Below are 21,293 nucleotides of genomic sequence, written 5' to 3' on the forward strand. Positions count from 1 at the left end.
TCACGTATAGTACGTGTACTGCGAAGTGTCGATTGCAGTCTGAAAATGGTATCTCTACGGTACGCACGATAAAGGAAATTAAGTGCGTCCTAGGACCCGCTCTTTTAAAATCTAGTGCGTCCAGAGAACCCCTCCATATATTTCTAGTACGTGTTTTCGGCCACTAGTGCGTATAGGACGCACGGACGCGCGCTATGGGGAGCCTTGGGTCACATTGTAATAACTCTACTTGTTGTGAGTTCCTGAAATGGCCACACTGTAATAACTCTACTTGTTGTGAGTTCCTGAAATGGCCACACTGTAATAACTCTACTTGTTGTGAGTTCCTGAAATGGCCACACTGTAATAACTCTACTTGTTGTGAGTTCCTGAAATGGCCACACTGTAATAACTCTACTTGTTGTGAGTTCCTGAAATGGCCACACTGTAATAACTCTACTTTTTGTGAGTTCCTGAAATGGCCACACTGTAATAACTCTACTTGTTGTGAGTTCCTGAAATGGCCACATTGTAATAACTCTACTTTTTGTGAGTTCCTGAAATGGCCACATTGTAATAACTCTACTTTTTGTGAGTTCCTGAAATGGCCACATTGTAATAACTCTACTTGTTGTGAGTTCCTGAAATGACCACATTGTAATAACTCTACTTTTTGTGAGTTCCTGAAATGGCCACACTGTTATAACTCTACTTTTTGTGAGTTCCTGAAATGGCCACACTGTAATAACTCTACTTGTTGTGAGTTCCTGAAATGGCCACACTGTAATAACTCTACTTGTTGTGAGTTCCTGAAATGGCCACACTGTAATAACTCTACTTGTTGTGAGTTCCTGAAATGGCCACACTGTAATAACTCTACTTTTTGTGAGTTCCTGAAATGGCCACACTGTAATAACTCTACTTGTTGTGAGTTCCTGAAATGGCCACATTGTAATAACTCTACTTTTTGTGAGTTCCTGAAATGGCCACATTGTAATAACTCTACTTGTTGTGAGTTCCTGAAATGACCACATTGTAATAACTCTACTTGTTGTGAGTTCCTGAAATGGCCACACTGTAATAACTCTACTTTTTGTGAGTTCCTGAAATGGCCACACTGTAATAACTCTACTTTTTGTGAGTTCCTGAAATGGCCACACTGTAATAACTCTACTTTTTGTGAGTTCCTGAAATGGTCACATTGTATTAACTCTACTTTTTCCTAACACTGATTTGTTCTTTTAGCATCACAGACACAGACACACGTAAGAGAATGAAAAACAAGAAACAAGGAACAATGCAATGAAATTATGTAACAATAAAAACAGTACACATGTGAATATACGTGAGCAATACCCTGGTATTGGACATTACTTCTGTTTCTCGGAAACAAATTAAGCTTCGCTTCTGCTGAGTTTTACTGAGAGTGTCTGCATACAAATTTGAATCAAAAATCGAATTAAAAATATTGCTTGGCGAACTGAAAGCAGTCACAAACCATGCGCGCGAAACCACTTTTACGATAACGTCTATCTAGATACAACCCACTGAGCAGAAATAGTGACCATTCTCCCTGTGAGCAAACACCTTCACATACGAAAAATAAAGGCAACCAAACATTGTTCTCTCTCATATGGACACCAGAAGTTATCAATTGCACGAGTTGGAGTTATTTTAACACACAGACAAAAATATCGTGTTCACTTGAAAACGACGTTTCTTGAAAAAATTAACTCAAAAATCTCACACAAGTTTTATGTTTTGCCTGTAATCAAAATATTTCAACTTTTATTTGTACAAACGTTTCCTTTCGAATGCTGCAATCAATCTCTGGCCTCATTATTTTCTACTCTAACTATTTCTGCATATTTCTGCAGGCACAAAACGATTTAACCCAACATAAAAATGTGTCCAACTTTGAGGTATTTGAGTAGCATGATGGTCTGGAAACAAGGACATGAGATTGATCAGAACGGTCCAACTGAGCATAAGAACAAACACCCAACATGAACAGCCACTTATATATCAAACGTAACATTATAAATATTAAACATACAATGTCGTTACTTAAATATCAGTGCAATAATCATGTGTGTGTCAGATAAAACGTGTACTGTTTTACCAATCATCTGACCCAGTTTCACACACACAGTTTAAAATATACGCGATGGGATACTTAGTTCCTCAGACAAGAAAGAATCGTTGCAGTTATTGCTGCATGAAAAACTACAGTATACAATAATGTTGTGGGCACAGCAATAATGTGTGCCTGCTATAACTTGTACACACCTCCTCTCTTGTGGATTTCAGTCCTGTAAGGCCAAATAAAAATAAAGGTTGGTTTAGGGTAACGTGACCGGTTGTTTTTTTTTTTCCATTCATTTTTTTCATTTTTTTTTAAATTTTACATTTAGTCGATTTTAGAGGAGGTTACTTCCCTTAGTCTCAGTATGGTTCGCAAAATGTGCCAAAAGGTTTTGTTTTTTTGAGAAATAAAAAAAAAGTTAGGGTCGGCGGGAAAAAATAGAGTCGGTCGGGTTACCCTAAACCAACAAATATTTTTATTTGGCCTTATGTTTGTGATATAACGAAAGACTACCTATGAAGTGTGAGCTTAACTTGCGTGACCGACTTGCGTGACCGACTTGCGTGACCGACTTCCGCCTTCTAACCTTCCCCTTCCCACCACCCTCAACCCTACCCCCCCCCCCCCCCCTCCCACCTCCCTCCTCCTCGTCTAATCTTCTCTCTTAAAAATGCATCCTGAAATCACACGTGACGTCATTATATCTGACGTCAGCTTACTATTTGAAACGGGAGAACACTGCTTTTACTGGGACAACATTTAACCTAATATCATCTACCCTTTATAATACGTTTACATTCACTGATGTGCACACAAAAACATACAGAAAGGCTCACGTTCAACAATGCTGTTAGGCTAAAAAAAACACTTCTGAATTCATTTTTGTTCCACATGACAAAAGTCATTCCTGTTACCCTACCATCTCTAAGTTCTGATTCTTTCACACGTACAGAAACGCGAAAAAGAAAGATCAGTCGTCAAATCCTCGTGTTACTCGGCCGGTACTGTTTGGGGGTGTGAAGTGAACGTAGTTTATTTTGCACTCGTCACCAATCGCTCCGGCACCAGCTCGGCAATCTTGGACACTCTTTTTTTTTCAATGCTGAGATGACGTCATCTAGACGGATCCGTGACGTCACTTTGCAGTTGATTTATGACGTCATTGCAAGCTGACTGCATCATGTCCAGCCACTTTGAGGACAACAATTTACCCGGTAAATGCAAACAATATCATGAATATTGCATAATCTACGTTGGAACAAGACTAAGCCATGCTTCACTATGGTTGTATCGTCCAATAGTCGTCTCTCACTTTTCAACAGCATCACCGTTGTTCATGGTGGTCAGATTTCTGCGAAGGGCTAAAGTTCTACTTTCACGTAGAACTTAAACTTTGACCCAAAACAGTTACGAATGAGCTAAAGAGTATCTACGACGTTCATCACGTTTAACTAAATTGTCAGTGCGCAGGTAAGAAGTTAGAGTGAACGGTTTCATCATTACTAGTCTTGTATAGGGGCCTATATTCGTAGAGATGGTAGTTTTATTGTTGCTCGCCTAGATTGATTTCAGATTCTGGATTCTTGCAAATGCAATGCCTCACGAATTTCTTTCGCCTTTCATGCACATTGACGATGAATACCACAAGGAGTATACTATCCAATGTTATAAATGCGTTCACAGTCAGCCTTTTTGCTGTAGTTGAAGTCGACTTTGTTCTGGCAGTTCAGCTAGTTTCTCATCGGAAATATTCTAACGCTTACTTTTCTTACAGCCAAACAATGTACACACCCTGATTGCCGTGTAGTATACACGTACATGACATTTTCACGAAGCTCTATTCAACCTTTTTCATGATCACAGGCTCTGTAGCATGTTTGGAGCAAAATCCTCTTGTGGTCTGGAATTCGTCCTATTGTACGCGTGGAAATAATTCCTTTCCATGTTTCACGGAAAGCTTGCTTGTAGCCTGATTTGAGAATTGGTCACGACCGCCCATTTCCGTGGTTCGTCCTGCGAGCTGCTGCACAGGAAATCATTGCCTGAATCTAAGCCTTACTCCGGAGATTTCAAGCGCTAGAAACCATAACTTAGCCTCGAGGACAGTCTTTTCACAGGTGTTTCAAGCGCTAGAGACTGTAACGTGAAGTCCCCAAGCACAATTTGTTCAGAGGTATTTCAAGCGCTAGCAACCTATAGCTTGAATACCTCAAGGAAAGCCTTCTCATGGGCGTTTCAAACGCTAGAGACTGTAACTTGAAGTCCTCAAGCACAATTTGTTCACAGGCATTTCAAGCTCTAGCAACATATAGCTTGAAGACTTCAAGGAAAGTCTACCCACAGGTGTTTCAAGCGGTAGAGACATACACGAAGACCTCAAGCACAATACAGGTCCACATTTAAGAATTCATTCGCAGACCTACACTCACTGTTCTTGCAAAGCGTGGGACATGGTCCTGCACTATCTCCCAGTTAAAGTTTCTGATGGTCTCACACTCGGCCAGTCTGCAAAGAGCAGTAGTCCGTCAAATGATGATCTGACACTAAACTTGTTTGCAGGTAAGGGTTACTACTACGTGTGAAAGCTTAGGGCAGGGTCACTCGTACCCTTGCGGGCATGCCCGTCCAGCGAGGTCTCAGACGCCGGCTACTTAAAGGTATGACGATGTAGCACGCAAGGCAGTCCAAAGCCCACCGTACTTGCAGGCATACACGCGTTGCGGTTTGTCGCCGGGAGGTTCAACACTCAGCTCAATTGCAGATCTATATGAAACTGTACTAAATCTGCTTGTGTGTAAGTCGACCACCAAGGTCACACAGACGACTTCAGCACGATAATCTGCCATAATGTGATGTCTAACACTCAACCTACTTACAGACATGAAAGTCTGCCATAAAGTGATGTCTCACACTCTGCCATAAAGTGATGTCTCACACTCTACCTACTTACAGACATGAAAGTCTGCCATAATGTGATGTCTTACACTCAACCTACTTACAGACATGAAAGTCTGCCATAATGTGATGTCTTACACTCAACCTACTTACAGACATGAAAGTCTGCCATCGAGGTCAGGCTTCAAAGTCTACCCTGGTTTGTCAGATACAAGCATGGACCCCTATCACCATGTGACTGTCCAATTCTCAGCCCACGCGCAGGCATGACATTCCACAACCTGGCTGTCAATCGCGTACTATACATATATATACGTATGAACTTCCACCGTTGGATCTTACATCCAAGCTGCTCACACGTAAGAAAATCCACCCGGACCTTAGTGGGAACATCAATCTGGATCAGGCTACTTACACGTGTGGAAATCCACCTTTACCCGGGCTACCGTTACACGCGAAAATCCACCTGAACCTAGGCTACTTACACGTATGAATACCTGCCATGGTATCTCACACGCAGGCTACTAATACGCGTGAAAACCCATCTGGACCCAAGTCACTTGCACCACGTATAAAAATCCATCCTGACCCAAGTCACTTGCACGTGTGAAAATCAATCCTGACGCGGGCTACTTACACGTGTGAAAATCCATCTGGACCCAGGCTAGTCACATGTGTGAAAATCCATCCCGACCCGGGCTAGTCACAAGAGTGAAAATCCATCCTGCTCCAGGCTACTTGCACGTGTGAAAATCCATCTGGACCCAGGCTAGTCACATGTGTGAAAATCCATCCTGCTCCAGGCTACTTGCACGTGTGGAAGTCTATCATGGTCTCGCACGTCTTACACTCGACGTAGCAGCACCAGTGGAACTTGCAGTGACATCGCTCCACGTAGCGCACCACCTGCGTGTTGTAGCCCCGCCCGCAGCACAGCAGGTCACAGCTGTCCGGGCCCTCCGTCGTCCGGTTGCAGACCCTCCCCTCCGTGCCCAGGATCCCCCGCTTGACGTTGTGACGACAGTAGTTGGGGGACCGGTGCACGTACACCAGCTCGCCGGGAGAGATGGGCACGCGTCGCTTTGCCTTCTCCTTCCGTCGTAGCTGGGTGGGGGAGCGGCGCGCGAGGCGCACGGACATTTCGTAGGAAGTCTTCAGCTTGCCCCCGACCTCGTGGAAGGGAGGTAACCCCCGCCAGCACGTCTTGACGGCGCAGGAACCGGAAACCCCGTGGCAGCGGCAGCGCAGGCGCATCAGCTCTTCCACCGCCTGCAACGACAGAGACAGTGTTAATTTGTACTTTATTCTGAAGCATAGACACCCCTCCCTCGGCCAAAAACGGAATACGACTGCCTAAATGGCTGGAAAAACAATGGCCGTATATACACGTACGAGCCAGCTCACGCAAAAACAAGAGTCCACGTGGGAAGTGCCTCCCGTGAACGCAGGTGAAGAAGTCTAGAAGTGTGGTGGTGATGATGGTGGAGTTGGGGTAGGATGGAGAGGGGGGGGGGGGGCGGCAGGAATTGTATAATTATGTGCTGGAACATTTGTAATCAAATTATTAGAGCAAACCATTCAGATTATCTACATGTTTCATCAAATGCGTCACAGTTAAATTGGCCAGACAAAGATGGTATCATGCGTGCCGCACAGAAATGAGTGGTACGATCTGGATCATGTCTTTCTCCTGGGAAAGCGGCACAAGGACAAGAGCTGCATCAGGTTTATCTGCGTTGTGAACATTTCCGGTCAAATTACATTACTGGCTTGTTCACTAATTAGTTGTCTGGATTGTCAATAATCTTCTTTGTTTTTTCTCAGACACACTGTGCAATTTCCTCATATTCCAATGGGTTTTAAATCAAATCAAATCAAATTAAATCAAATTCACTTTATAATCTAAATCCAAGGCCTGGTTGGAAAAAAGCTCACTTATATGCTCATATCGCAACCCTCGTAAATATAGAACACTCTTTTCTATCTTATCTTCTCTGATCCCCTCTCTCTCTCTCTCTCTCTCTCTCTCTCTCTCTCTCTCTCTCTCTCTCTCTCTCTCTCTCTCTCTCTCTCTCTCTCTCTCTCTCTCTCTCTCTCTCTCTCTCTCTCTCTCTCCCAAGGACAGATTGTAAGAAAAGGCGTAGCCTTAAATCTTAATCCTTGTTAAATAAAGTTCAATTCAATTCAATTCAATTCAATTCAATTCAATTCTCTCTCTCTCTCTCTCTCTCTCTCTCTCTCTCTCTCTCTCTCTCTCTCTCTCTCTCTCTCTCTCTCTCTCTCTCTCTCTCTCTCTCTCTCTGAGCCATACTCCCCACTAACACCAACACCACTCCTCACCCCTATCCTCTCAACGACCTCAGCAAAAGCTCAACAGGTGGTAAAACAACGGGACAGGATTTGAACCCAGGATAGGAGCGCGCCTTCCCCCTGCACCCACCAAAACCAGTGCTCCGCGGTTCACTGCAGTGCCTTGCCACTCACTGACGCGAGAAGATTAATGAGTCGGGAGCCGCCAACGTGGGTTTTACACCACCTCGTAAAAATGTCTGGTCGCTGTCCCTCCCCGAGTCCTTTAATCGGAAGGCGCTCGATTCTGACCGTTGGGGGGGACAAGCGGTCATGGCTGAGGGGAGTCCAGGCTGCGGTAATGACCAGAGGATGAGGGGAGGGATCGCCAGCCGTAATTGAGGGATAAAGGCGGAGGAGATAGACCGTGCTATTAACAAAGAGGAGAGACACATTTTAGGGAGCATCACTGGCTGGGAGAGTGTTGGTGATGGAGGGGGTTGGGGGATGGAAGAGGGACAAGGGTAGGAGGGGGTGGGGGTGTTATTGACGAGATTTCGGGATGGACTGAGGTGATTGTCATTTTTTTCTTGAAACCTCCGCCATCCAGCGCTTCAGTTGTTCTAATTTGTATTTGGGGGATGGGTTAGGGTATTTGTGTCCTGTCGTTTACTGCATGTGTGTGTGTGTGGGGGGGGGGGTGCGAGTGTGTGTATGTGTGTGTGCCCCTCTCTCTCTCTCTCTCCTCTCTCTCTCTCTCTCTCTCTCTCTCCATCTCTCTCCCCCCTCTCTCTCTCTCTTTTCTTCTTTGTTTTCCCTCTTTTCTTCTTTTTGATTGATATATTTTTGTTCTTTTGTGACACGGGCAGAAGGCCTAGCTCAAAATAGCATTCGTCAGTTCGTTCATTTTCTCTCTCTCTCTCTCTCTCTCTCTCTCTCTCTCTCTCTCTCTCTCTCTCTCTCTCTCTCTCTCTCTCTCTCTCTTTCTCTCTCTCTTTGCGTGCACTTGTAATTGCGCGTATCATCATAGCAACAGTTGGTTGTGTCCGTATCGTTGCAGGGAAGCTGCGCCAGCCTCAGTGCTTTAGTGGACGTGCGCACGGAACAATTTACGGCTTCGTTTACTTCATGCACGGAAGTTACCTACTTTTGCGGACTTTTCGCGCACATCACACTGGGGGTGAATGAGCGATGGTTGTAGCAGAGACTGTGTGTACCTTCGTACAGTAGAAACCCCCTTTTTAAAACCGTCAAAAATCGGAGAAAATCGGGTCTCAAAAAAGAGGAAGTCTTAACGCAAAGGGAGTAAATTGACAGAAGTTATGAACAGGAAGTCTGAGAAAACAAGGTCTTAAAGGGGAGGAAGTCTTAAATTGGGGGGTCTTAAAAGGGGGGGGGGGGAATCACTGCAGTCTAGTTGTTGCGTGTGGGGGCGGGAGGTAAGTATGCGGCCATGGGCGGGCGGGGACTGGGATCGGGGGTCCTCTTCTTCTTCCTCTTCTTCGTTCATCTCATGTCAGTGTACACTCGAGTTTGTTTGCATGAGTGGGTTTTGACGTGTATGACCGTTTTTACCCCGCCATTTAGGCAGCCGTACGCGGCTTTCGAGGGAAGCCTGCTGGGTATTTTCGTGTTTCTATTACCAACCCGGCGAACTCGGACGTGGATTACAGGATCTTTTCGGTGCGCACTTGGCCACGGTCTTGCGCTTGCTTGTACGACACACAAAATGCATTATGCAGCTCTGCATATAAGTTGACATGGGAGATCGGACACATCTCAGCCCACCAGGCGCAGCCGGGATTGGAACACGCGACCCTCTGCACGAAAGGCCAACGTCTTATCCACTAAACCATTGTGCCCGTCGATTGGGGGTCCAACAACTGCAAATGGGGTGGGTGAGCATCACCCCGAAGTAAAAACCAACATTTATTCCGAGCAGTCGCGGTCCCCGCACTTCATTTTACCTCTGATTAGGTGAGAGCCATAGAAGAGGCCTTCACTACGGGACCGCAGTCTTTTACTGTTGATTGGCTTTCCGGCTTTTACGACGCTTCCTCCACGTGAGTCTTTTACAGTCTGTGGTCCGACAATCTCTGGTCATCCCCCCGATCATCGTCATGGTAAGTCAGGCGACTGGAGAAAGGCTCCGGCAGTACTTATCCTTGGCCATGCGTCCCGGGGAATGTTGGCTCGTTAACAATACTGCCGAGGACACGATAAACAGTAATAACCAACCAACCAACCAATCGTAAACAATAACTGCGAGATAGATGTTCCTAGTCCTACTTTGCTTGTTTGATTGGGGATCGCAAGGTGGCGGTGCACCCATATAGACCTTGGTATCTCATTTTGTTTTGCGAGTTTGTCTACCACAATTGTCCACTGGAGTGTTGAGTACGCGTACAGGAGAGAGTGAGGGGGGAGATAGAGAGAGAGAGAGAGAGAGAGAGAGAGAGAGAGAGAGAGGGAGACGGAGAGAAAGACGGAGAGAGAGAGAGAGAGACGGAGAGAGAGAGAGAGAGAGAGAGAGGGGGGGGAAGGAAGAGGGAGGGAGAATACATTGAGCAGTTATTGTTTGCTAGCGTACATTCATTAGAGCCCGTGACTGTCCAAGGGTAAGTAGTAATACTGAGTACATGTACTTGTGGGGACTATCTGCAGCCGCACGAGTGAACTTGACAAAACCAATGAAAACACACTTTTAACTCCCTGTCCTTATGAAACGAAGTCAGAGAGAGAAAGAGAGAGAGAGAGAGAGAGAGAGAGAGAGAGAGACTGAGAGAGAGAGAGATAGACTGAGAGAGAGAACTGAGCTGTGGCCCTTTGGTAGGCACTGAATACCGTTTATAACGAAACAGTTCCCCCACAGTGTCAATCTATGCTGTTGTCGCCCCGTTTCAAAACCACGCTGAAGTTTACATCCTCTCCACGTGGCCCTCGCCCTACCCCCACTATATCACTCCCAGATTTCCCACCACCACGCCTCCACAACCCTCTCCTCCCATACATCCATCCCGAGACAGCTCCGCCCGAAGATGTGCCAGCTTTAGTCACAGACACAAACAGAGGAGGGCGACCCTAGCATCTGCATGGTGTCGGCTCCCAGCAGGACTCTGACATTCCCGCCATTTTGCGGCTTGTCGCCCTTGGAGACGTCATTGGAGTTCTTGGGGAGTTAATGGGCAGTTTGAAGAAGAGCGCCTTGTCCGTCGCTGCTCTTTAACGGTCGGGGACGCCGTCAGACTTTTGTTCGTCCGCGCTTCGACAATCCGCGGTAGAAAGTCGTAAAAAAAAAGGGTACACACATACACACATCCAGGTTGTTTGTGATCTAAACCCTCGACGCATTCTGCGCTCATTTGTTGGTTCGCGCCTTTCAGAGGAGTTAAGGGCGATATCAACGAGTTGTCCTGTTGCTGTTTTCAACACCGAATTAAGAATTGTGTGCACTGTTTCAGTTACCGAAGTCTTAACATCGCTGCATCGATCGGTCAGGATGTTAGCTGGTCTTTGGTACGATGGTCAATTAGTTTCGTTTTACAAGACGCATGATTATTTGCTCATTATAATACACAGTTGTCTTGTGTTATCAACAGCCGCCAACTACAGCTGTGTGATATTGTAAAGGTATCACAGAAAATAACTGTGAAAAACCTATCGGAGAACTTTTTGTGTGTGTTTTTTTCCAGGAAATATTCCCCACTCCGCCTCCACCCCCACCCCTGTCCAGTGAAAAAAAGATGTTGCTGTTATTTACATTGTTCATTTTACATACTATCATATTCGATCTGCCATTCCTAATTGCTCAGAGATTGACTCAACCAGGCAAAAATAACGACAGTAAGTATCGCCATAAAAAAAACGTCTGAATGCATCAGTTCTTCTTCTTCGTCGTTTACTAAATGGAGATGCCAATCGCCCGCACGAAAGCAGCTGTCCTCTGTAGGTCCTCAGTCACAATGAACATGGTATTTCATTTTCTTCACTTTATTATCTCAGTGCTGGGAAATTCGGGTCGCTTCCTCCCAGTGGAAAGCTAGCAGCTACAAGAGTCGCGCTACCCAGGTGTGTGCGTGCTTGCGTGTAATCAGCCAACTGCACTTATAAGGCAGAATGACCGAGGTCTTTTACGTGCCACTGTGGTGACACGGGGGTGGGACATGGATACCGTCTCTGAGTCTCTGTGTCCGTCCCTGCCTGGATTCGAAAACCGTTACCTTCGGATCACAAGTCCAGTGCTCTACCAACTGAGCTACAACGGCCCAGAAGAAGGCCGATGCCTTTTTGCTGAACGACGGTACCCAGAATAGAAGGCAAAGCACATACATCATTTCAAGTCGGTGTCTGTCGTTACCAATTATTATTCAGTTTTCTTCTTCTTCTTCTTCTTCTTGTTCTTGTTCTTGTTCTTGTTCTTCTTCTTCTTCTTCTTCTTCTTCTTCTTCTTCTTCTTCTTCTTCTTCTTCTTCTTCTTCTTCTTCTTCTTCTTCTTCTTCTTCTTCTTCTTCTTCTTCTTCTTCTTCTTCTTCTTCTCCTTCAGCATTCGACGGTTGCAATTGTGTCCTTATAATCTTAGGCCTGCTGATTGTATGAACTCGCAGGTTCTGCGCAGGTCTTCCACAGTTCCCCTATTCAAATATAGGTCCCTGGTTAGCATAACCCTTAGCTGTGCGAAAGACACGCGTCGTCGCCAAACGAGTGAGGTGCGTTTCCCACCCCTGCATTGTAGCCAGTGCTCCATTGTGGCACCACGGTCGTTTGTGTGTTGCGCATTCTTCCTTCATGTTCTCTTGTGATTCAGCCTCGTGAAAGAGCTCCACGCGCCTTTCACCTTTTGTAAGGAAACGGACGACTTTGGATGGACAGACTGAGTGTGAAACTCGTCGTCAGAGCCGTGTTGTGTATCACTAGCGTGCAAACACTGCCTAGCGTCCTCGTATGAGGACGCTTTCATTTTAGGCATTTCTTTCAGTGTGTGACCAAGTTTGACAGTACACACATATCAAGGAAGAGTATTCGCAAGCAAAAATTGGTTGCTAGAGTTTCCTCCCTTCCATAGCTTCCTTCAGCGGCCATTTTGGACCCCACACGTGTTGTTTCAAGCCAGCATAATGCCACCACCTAGAAGGTAAGGCCATACCTCGTTCAGTTTTTACTTTTTTAATAACATTACATAAGTGAAATTGGTAGAGATAACTTTTTTATTTTTTCTAAATGTTTTGTATTTTAGTGATAGTGACTGATCAAAGCGGCGTCCTCGTATGAGGACGCTAGGCACGAATGGGTACAGGTTTTTATAGTCACTTTGCATAATACTTGCTGAGCATGATAGTCACTCAGTGTGTTTTTGTTTTGGCAGATATACTGTCAATGACGTGCTTGACATACTGGAGGAAAACAACACCTTTCAACGAGCAGATGTTTTCATTGAGCCTCCACCAGTTGACATGCTCACTGATGAGGATAGTGGTGACGAGGAAGAGCGCCCCACTGTTGAAAACCTGAATGGACGCCAGCTGTCGGCAAGTGCCACAGCAACTATTATTCTTCCTGATGGAAGACAAACAATCGGAGAGGAAAACCAGACAAGACTGAAGAAGAAGCTGTAGATTTATAATGTGTAAATAAATTAGACAAGTAAGGGGTGGGGTGAGTCTTGGCGAAAATGAATTGATGGCAATGGTGACCGTAAGTGTTTTCATTGCGATTCTGTTGCTGTCAGGCTATAGCACGGTGCCCAGAAGAAGGATGAGATGGTCTCACGACAAGGACATCCACAATATTGCCGCCTCAGAAGCGATGACCAGAGACCGCTTTGAAGAAATCTTACGTTACCTGCATCTCAAAGACAACACAAGACTAGACCCTGAAGACAGGATGAGTAAAGTCCGTACTCTCCTGTCCATGATAAATGAATGATGTCTGAACAACTTTGTCAAGCAACAAAGCCTCAGCATTGTATTTTCAGTATTGACGAAAGCATGGTGCCATATTATGGCCGTCATGGATGCAGACAGTTCATCAGGGGGAAGCCGATTCGCTTTGGCTATAAGTTCTGGATCCTGGCTACCCCTCTTGGATATGTGGTTCAGCTCGAACCTTACCAAGGGCGAAAGGCAAGCAGGTAACCGAGTGTCCAGGACTTGGCATGGGAGGCTCTGTTGTCATTGACTTGATCGCCGAAATCCAGGGGAATGATGCTTACCATCTGACGTTTGACAATCTGTTTACCTCGCTGAAGTTAGTTGACCATCTGACAACAAAAGGCATCGGATGCACAGGGACAGTGAGGTCCAACCGCATGGAAGATTGTCCACTCAAGAGCGTCAAAGACATGCAGAAGGCAAACAGAGGAACTTACGACTACTCCAAAGACGACAAGACCGGCTTCGTTGCGGTTCGCTGGAATGACAACAGCGTGGTGAACGTTGTATCCAACTGTGTGGGCATCCATCCTGTGCAGACAGCCAGCCGTTGGTCGCGATCTGCTCACCAGAGAGTTCAGATTGGTCAACCGTTTCTGATCTCCCACTACAACAAGACCATGGGTGGCGTCGATCGAATGGATCAAAATGTGGACACGTACAGAGTCACCATAAGAACCAAAAAGTGGTGGTGGCCTATTTTTGCATACATTCTAGATGTCTGTGTGCAACAGGCATGGCTGCTGTATCGACACACTGATGCAGCTACCAACACTCCACTGGACCTGCTTGCCGTTCGCCGCGCCATTGTCACAAACTACTTGGCCAAAGCAGCACAACCCCCACCTGTTGGTCGTCCACATGGCCACACTCCACAGCTTGACCGCAGAGTGTCCAGAGCTGTACGCTTCGACGGCAAAAACCACGTGGTACAGTGGATCGACAAGCAAATCCGCTGTGCTCTCTGCCACAAGAAATGCAGGCAAAAGTGTAGAAAATGCGACGTCGGGGTGCATGTGAAATGCTTTGAGCAATTTCACACTGAGTGAACTGTACAATTGCAACTGTTGACTCCATGGACTGCTAGTCAAGTGCTAAAGTAGTAAGAGGTTACAAATTTGTGTTCTTCCGATCTCAAATTCTACTGGTAAAGTGCATAAGCTGCTGACCAAACCGGACAACTACTAGAAAAAGCACCAAAATGTCCCCAATATGAACAGCCGAAGAGGCAGTTTCAATTTCTTTATTTGTTTGAATGTTATGATTACACTTTCAACTGTTCACAGTTTGATGTTGCAAGAAATTAAAGATGTTCAATGCAACCAAGTGCATAAGCTGCTGACCATGACGGAAAACTACGAGAAAAAGCACCAAAATGTCACCAATATGTACAGCCAAAGAGGCAGTTTCAATTGTTTTCATTTGTTTGAATGTTATGTTCACACTGTCAACTGTTCACAGTTTGCTCTTTGCAAGAAATTAAAGATGTTCATTGTGTTCTACAAGAAAATGTCTTACGTTGGTCTTGTTATTTACCTGTGCCCATTCGTGCCTAGCGTCCTCATATGAGGACGGTCGATTTATTGCATATAAATCACAACACATGCCAATACCATTCAAATGACACTTACACATGACTTTTATATATCATTTGACACCAAACAAACAGAAAAAAAATTGAAAAAAAAATTCAGGCATTAATGGGTTAACCGTTATCTGTACGACCCAGTCACACCCCCCTTTTAACACCTCTACAAATCTGATAAAATCGGGTCTTAAAAAGGTGGGAGTCTTAAAATGGGGGTAATTTTTACAGAGGTTATGACCAGAAAGTCTGAGAAAACAAGGTCTTAAAAAGGTGGGAGTCTTAAAATGGGGGTAATTTTACAGAGGTTATGACCAGAAAGTCTGAGAAAACAAGGTCTTAAAAAGGTGGGAGTCTTAAAATGGGGGTAATTTTACAGAGGTTATGACCAGAAAGTCTGAGAAAACAAGGTCTTAAAAAGGTGAGAGTCTTAACATGGGGGTAATTTTTACAGAGGTTATGACCAGAAAGTCTGAGAAAACAAGGTCTTAAAAAGGAGGGAGTCTTACATTGGGGTCTTAAAAAGGGGGTGTACTGGGTTGGACAAGGCTGGCAATGCCTGGGAACCACAAGCGACGGGGCTCCTAAATAAACTTATAACACATCATTGTTACACCTATTTTTTGTACTACCTGAACTGAAGAAATGTATACCAGTGCCATTTTGTTTAAATTTTCTATGCCGTAAAAGTTTTCTGTTTTACCTTTTTTTCACACTTTGCAAAAAGAGGATTGAGGAATTCGTTCACTGGGTTCACGGTACAGCCGCTCCACCGAGGGAAAGAAAAAACTCCTCACAAATTCGAAAAGTGACTGTGCCAAGTTTATTTATCTCATTGTTTCCCAGGTACGGATATATCCGTACCCACCCATATGACACTATCTGACCAGGTACGGATATATCGCCCAGACTGTTAGCTTCAGTTGCTTCCTGTAACGTCCATCTAACGCCTGCATTCCAGCGTGTTGATACACAGTAGCTACACAGTTACTACAATTCTGAGTGCTGCAGTGCAGCTGGTCTCGGCTAACAAAAAATGATCAACATATGTGGGGTAAAAAGTGTTAAGAAGGATTTGTAGGAACGCTGGTGACAGTCAGGCTGACGCCCTGATTCTACATGTAGCATCATTTACTACATGTAGGCTATTTCCATTACTTTATTTCTTCATTATAACATTGCAGGTAAATACGGATCACTTCCCCCCAAGTGGGTGTCCCGATATAGGCTGGAGGGACATTCAGGGGTGCATGGGACTCTCTTGTGATGAAAAACGAGAAAATCCCTTTTTCTAGGGGGTTTCAAGGGCATGCTCCCCCGAAAATTGTTTAAATGGTACATCTGTACAATCTGGTGCATTCTGCGACTAAACTTCAACTTGTTTGGATAAGGTAAAAAAAAAAAAAACATTCTTCTAACATGGGGAGATTAATCAGGTCGTGAACAACCTAACCCTAACCCTTACCCTTACCCTAACCCTTACCCAAATCCTAAACCTAATCCTAACCCTAACCCATGGTTCGTTCGGTCAAAGGGTCGCATTTTTTAAGTCCAAGATTGGCGCATGCACATTGACCGCAATGAGAAGGATTGTTCAGCAGAGGTTTCAGTTCGTGACAGGGGTATTGAAGGATGCTCGTATCCTGAGTAAAAGTCTGAACAGATCTGCGGTGGCGAACAGGATCACCCACACGAGAAGGAATTTTCGCTTACCTGGACAGGGGTCAGCTTTTGGCGATGACCACTCTCATCACAAGCCTATTACGTCGACAAATACCCCGCCATCCCCTGTGTTTGTTTAATGCATTTTGTTTATATGATAATCGCATTACGTTATGAAAAAGAGAATAAATAGAGATGGGATGTGCACTAGACATTTCTGCTCAAATTAGTTTTTCTTCTCGTATTTCTTAGGTCAAATTTCACATTTTCAATCACATTGACTTACACAAGCATTCTCTCTAGTTTTCTCAAGAGTACTTCTTCGTATCAGGCTAGTCGAATTATGTGGGAATAACGTTGCGTCTCTCGTGGGAGAGTACGCATCTTACATTCCGAGTTAGAGAGCCGTTTCTGTCCACCCGACCGACGAGATGTACCCTTATCAAGTCCCACAGACAAGGCATAAACTACGGGGCGGGTGGATGTCACCAGCTACCCGGGGTGTTTGGCGCTGTTTGGCGGGTACGCTACCCTTATCTGCCCGTTGCGCCCTCTGGGGGCTATTGATTTAATAACTCAGGCTACACGCAATGCGGGGTATACTGATACTTTGTTGATCCATTAAATCCGCTTAAAGCTGGGATATATCTACTATCTACATGTAGAAGCCAGGCTGGGGTAATATTTTGACCAAAGACACACTATCTTTGCTTTGGTTGAGAGAGAGAGAGAGAGAGAGAGAGAGAGAGAGAGAGAGAGAGAGAGAGAGAGAGAGAGAGAGAGAGAGAGAAAGAGAGAGAGAGAGAGAGAAAGAGAGAGAGAAAAGAGAGGGGGGAGAGATAGACAGACAGAGAGACAGAGTGACAGAGACAGAGAGAGATAGAAAGAGATTTTTGTTTCTTTCTCGAAATGGATATAACGCACACGATCTACCAGCGAAGAAGTAAACCATACCTACACAAACTTCGGTTTGATGTAAATAATTGTATAATGTAACACTCTTATGGACACGCCCTCCCCGCCACTCTCCATCCCTCCTGCACCCCCACCCCCTTTCCCACCTCAATTGGCTTTCTAGGCGTTGAAATGTGGAGACGGAGGGACCCATTACAAACTTTCAAAATATGACTTTGTCCTCGAATTGAAACTGCGAAAAATAACCAATTACCGATAAGATAAGAAATAATTTCCACATACATACATGTATATTTCTCTCTCTTTGTCTCTTTCTTTCTTCTCTTCTCTCTTTCTGTCTTTCTCTCTCTGTCTTTCTCTCTGTGTCTCTCTCTCTGTCCCTCTGTCTCTCTGTCTCTCTCTCTTTTCGAGCTCTCTCTCTCTCTCGTTGTCTTTCTCTCTCGATCTTTCTCTCTCTCTCTCTCTCTCTCTCTCTCTCTCTCTCTCTCTCTCTCTCTCTCTCTCTCTCTCTCTCTCTCTCTCTCTCTCTCTCTCTCTCCCAAGGACAGATTGTAAGAAAAGGCGTGGCCTTTAAATCTTAATCCTTGTTAAATAAAGGTCAATTCAATTCTCTCTCTCTCTCTCTCTCTCTCTCTCTCTCTTTATGTCCGTCTGTCTTTATGTGTTGTATAAAGGACAGGTTGGAAGAATAGGCTTTGCCTAAAACCTTTATCCTGTTGTAATAAAGTTCTGAGTCTGAGTCTCTTTCTCTCTCTCTCTCTCTCTCTCTCTCTCTCTCTCTCTCTCTCTCTCTCTCTCTCTCTCTCTCTCTCTCTCTCTCTCTCTCTCTCTCTCTCTCTCTCTCTCTCTCTCTCTTTATGCCATTACACTCGTTAATAAAGAATTAAAGAATGTGTCTTGTCTAGTCTCTCTCGCTCTTCTCTGTCTCCTATATCTCTCCTCACGGTTTCCAAGTTGTTCTTTGTCCCTTTTGTCGCGGGTCAATTCTGCTTCCTTGTTGAAATGCAGCTGATGCATTTAATCAATCAATCAATCAATGAGTCTTATATCGCGCATATTCCGTGGGTACAGTTCTAGGCGCTCTGCAGTGATGCCGTGTGAGATGAAATTTTATACGGCCAGTAGATTGCAGCCATTTCGGCGCATATTTACGCTTTAATCACGTTCTTGGCTTTGACTTTAGAGTCGTGTGTGACTGACTGGCTTACTTGTTGACTAGCTGGATCAGCAACTTCTAGATAACGTCTTTCTGCATTGGTTTAATAATAATAATAATAATAATAATGATAATAATACGAAAATTTATAACGCGCACATATCTCACCACAAGGCGACTCAAGACTCAAGGTTTACTTGACACGATAGCTGTCCCTACTACTTTCCCCCACAGATGTCCTATTTCCAAATTCCATATGAACCACACAAACCCCTCTGTCCCTCCCTCCCCCCCCCCCCCCACCCTCCCTTCCTCTCCCCATTTCGAAATACGTCTTTTGAAAGTATTGTTTTTATCGTTATGACGGCCATAAGCTGACACAAAATAGTTTTTAATAATATACTTCCTGTGACAGCTATATGTTTAAATAGCACGTGTTGTCAACACAAACGGAGAGAGAGAGCAGGCCAGTAAGATGGTCCCTGGCGAAGAAAGGGGCGACATTAAAGTTTAGGGGGGCAGCGGGAGGGACACTGAAGTGGCCAAGGATGTCCTCCCGTATGCATCACTTCCCTCTGTCCCTTGACTCCATCACCACAGTTCTCTCTTCCCTCTGTCCCTTGACTCCATCACCACAGTTCTCTCTTCCCTCTGTCCCTTGACTCCATCACCACAGTTCTCTCTTCCCTCTGTCCCTTGACTCCATCATCACAGTTCTCTCTGTGTCTGCCCCTTGACTCCATCACCACAGTTCTCTCTTCCCCCTGTCCCTTGACTCCATCACCACAGTTCTCTCTGTTTCTGCCCCTTGACTCCATCACCACAGTTCTCTCTGTTTCTGCCCCTTGACTCCATCACCACAGTTCTCTCTCCCCTCTGTCCCTTGACTCCATCATCACAGTTCTCTCTTCCCTCTGTCCCTTGACTCCATCACCACAGTTCTCTCTTCCCTCTGTCCCTTGACTCCATCACCACAGTTCTCTCTTCCCTCTGTCCCTTGACTCCATCACCACAGTTCTCTCTTCTCTCTGTCCCTTGACTCCATCACCACAGTTCTCTCTTCCCTCTGTCCCTTGACTCCATCACCACAGTTCTCTCTTCCCTCTGTCCCTTGACTCCATCACCACAGTTCTCTCTTCCCCCTGTCCCTTGACTCCATCACCACAGTTCTCTCTTCTCTCTGTCCCTTGACTCCATCACCACAGTTCTCTCTTCCCTCTGTCCCTTGACTCCATCATCACAGTTCTCTCTTCCCTCTGTCCCTTGACTCCATCACCACAGTTCTCTCTTCCCTCTGTCCCTTGACTCCATCACCACAGTTCTCTCTTCCCTCTGTCCCTTGACTCCATCACCACAGTTCTCTCTTCCCTCTGTCCCTTGACTCCATCACCACAGTTCTCTCTTCTCTCTGTCCCTTAACTCCATCACCACAGTTCTCTCTTCCCTCTGTCCCTTGACTCCATCACCACAGTTCTCTCTTCCCTCTGTCCCTTGACTCCATCACCACAGTTCTCTCTTCCCTCTGTCCCTTGACTCCATCACCACAGTTCTCTCTTCCCTCTGTCCCTTGACTCCATCACCACAGTTCTCTCTTCCCTCTGTCCCTTGACTCCATCACCACAGTTCTCTCTTCCCTCTGTCCCTTGACTCCATCACCACAGTTCTCTCTTCTCTCTGTCCCTTGACTCCATCACCACAGTTCTCTCTTCCCTCTGTCCCTTGACTCCATCACCACAGTTCTCTCTTCCCTCTGTCCCTTGACTCCATCACCACAGTTCTCTCTTCCCTCTGTCCCTTGACTCCATCACCACAGTTCTCTCTTCCCTCTGTCCCTTGACTCCATCACCACAGTTCTCTCTTCCCTCTGTCCCTTGACTCCATCACCACAGTTCTCTCTTCCCTCTGTCCCTTGACTCCATCACCACAGTTCTCTCTTCCCTCTGTCCCTTGACTCCATCACCACAGTTCTCTCTTCCCTCTGTCCCTTGACTCCATCACCACAGTTCTCTCTTCCCTCTGTCCCTTGACTCCATCACCACAGTTCTCTCTTCCCTCTGTCCCTTGACTCCATCACAACAGTTCTCTCTTCCCTCTGTCCCTTGACTCCATCACCACAGTTCTCTCTGTGTCTGCATTGTGGTAGAATACAGTGGAACTCCCCTGTTAAGACACCCCAGTGTACGATTTCTCCCTTTTTAATTAAGACCATGATTTTTCAGATCTTCTGTTCACAAAGTCTGTACATGTACCCCCATTTTAAGACTCCCTCCTTTTTAAGACCCGATTTTTTTTCAGATATGTGGAGGTCTTAAAAGGGGGGTTCCACTGTAGCATCTTTCTGTTTGTTTTTTCTTGTAAGCGTTGTCATTGTGCATGAAGCTCTTTTTTCTATTCTTTGACCCTGCCCGTACCATCATCTCTCTCAGTATGATCTCATATTGTGGTATGACGTTTGTTTTTGATTTTCTTTCTCACAGAAAGCGTCGAGTCTGAACTGAACAAACGAACATGCAAACAAACAAGCACGTGCGGTAGACAGCCAAATTAACCCATCAAACCACTAACAAACAGTACTCACACACACACACACACACAGATACACAAACACATACACACACACACACACACACACACACACAAACACACACACACACACAATGACACACACACAGATACACAAACACATACACACGGAAGCACGCATGAACATACACAGACATATTCACACATACACATTATATTAATATACCTTAACCCCCCCCACACACACACACACACACACAAAACACACACGCCCTA

The 21,293-nt window shown here is 45.3% G+C and overlaps 1 protein-coding gene across 1 annotated transcript in view; it reads right to left on the reverse strand.

Annotated features, from left to right (window-relative positions):
* Nucleotides 1-2,715: 2,715 nt before the first annotated feature.
* The window catches only part of LOC138965255 (protein Wnt-16-like), an 82,528-nt gene continuing 63,950 nt past the window's right edge, over nt 2,716-21,293 (reverse strand). The window contains exon 4 of the mRNA XM_070337380.1: nt 2,716-6,229. Coding sequence (XP_070193481.1) covers nt 5,765-6,229 — 465 coding nt within the window. The 3' untranslated portion in view covers nt 2,716-5,764. The remainder of the gene's footprint in view (nt 6,230-21,293) is intronic.

The sequence above is a fragment of the Littorina saxatilis genome, linkage group LG4, assembly GCF_037325665.1.
Source record: "Littorina saxatilis isolate snail1 linkage group LG4, US_GU_Lsax_2.0, whole genome shotgun sequence".
Classification (NCBI taxonomy): Eukaryota; Metazoa; Mollusca; class Gastropoda; order Littorinimorpha; family Littorinidae; genus Littorina; species Littorina saxatilis.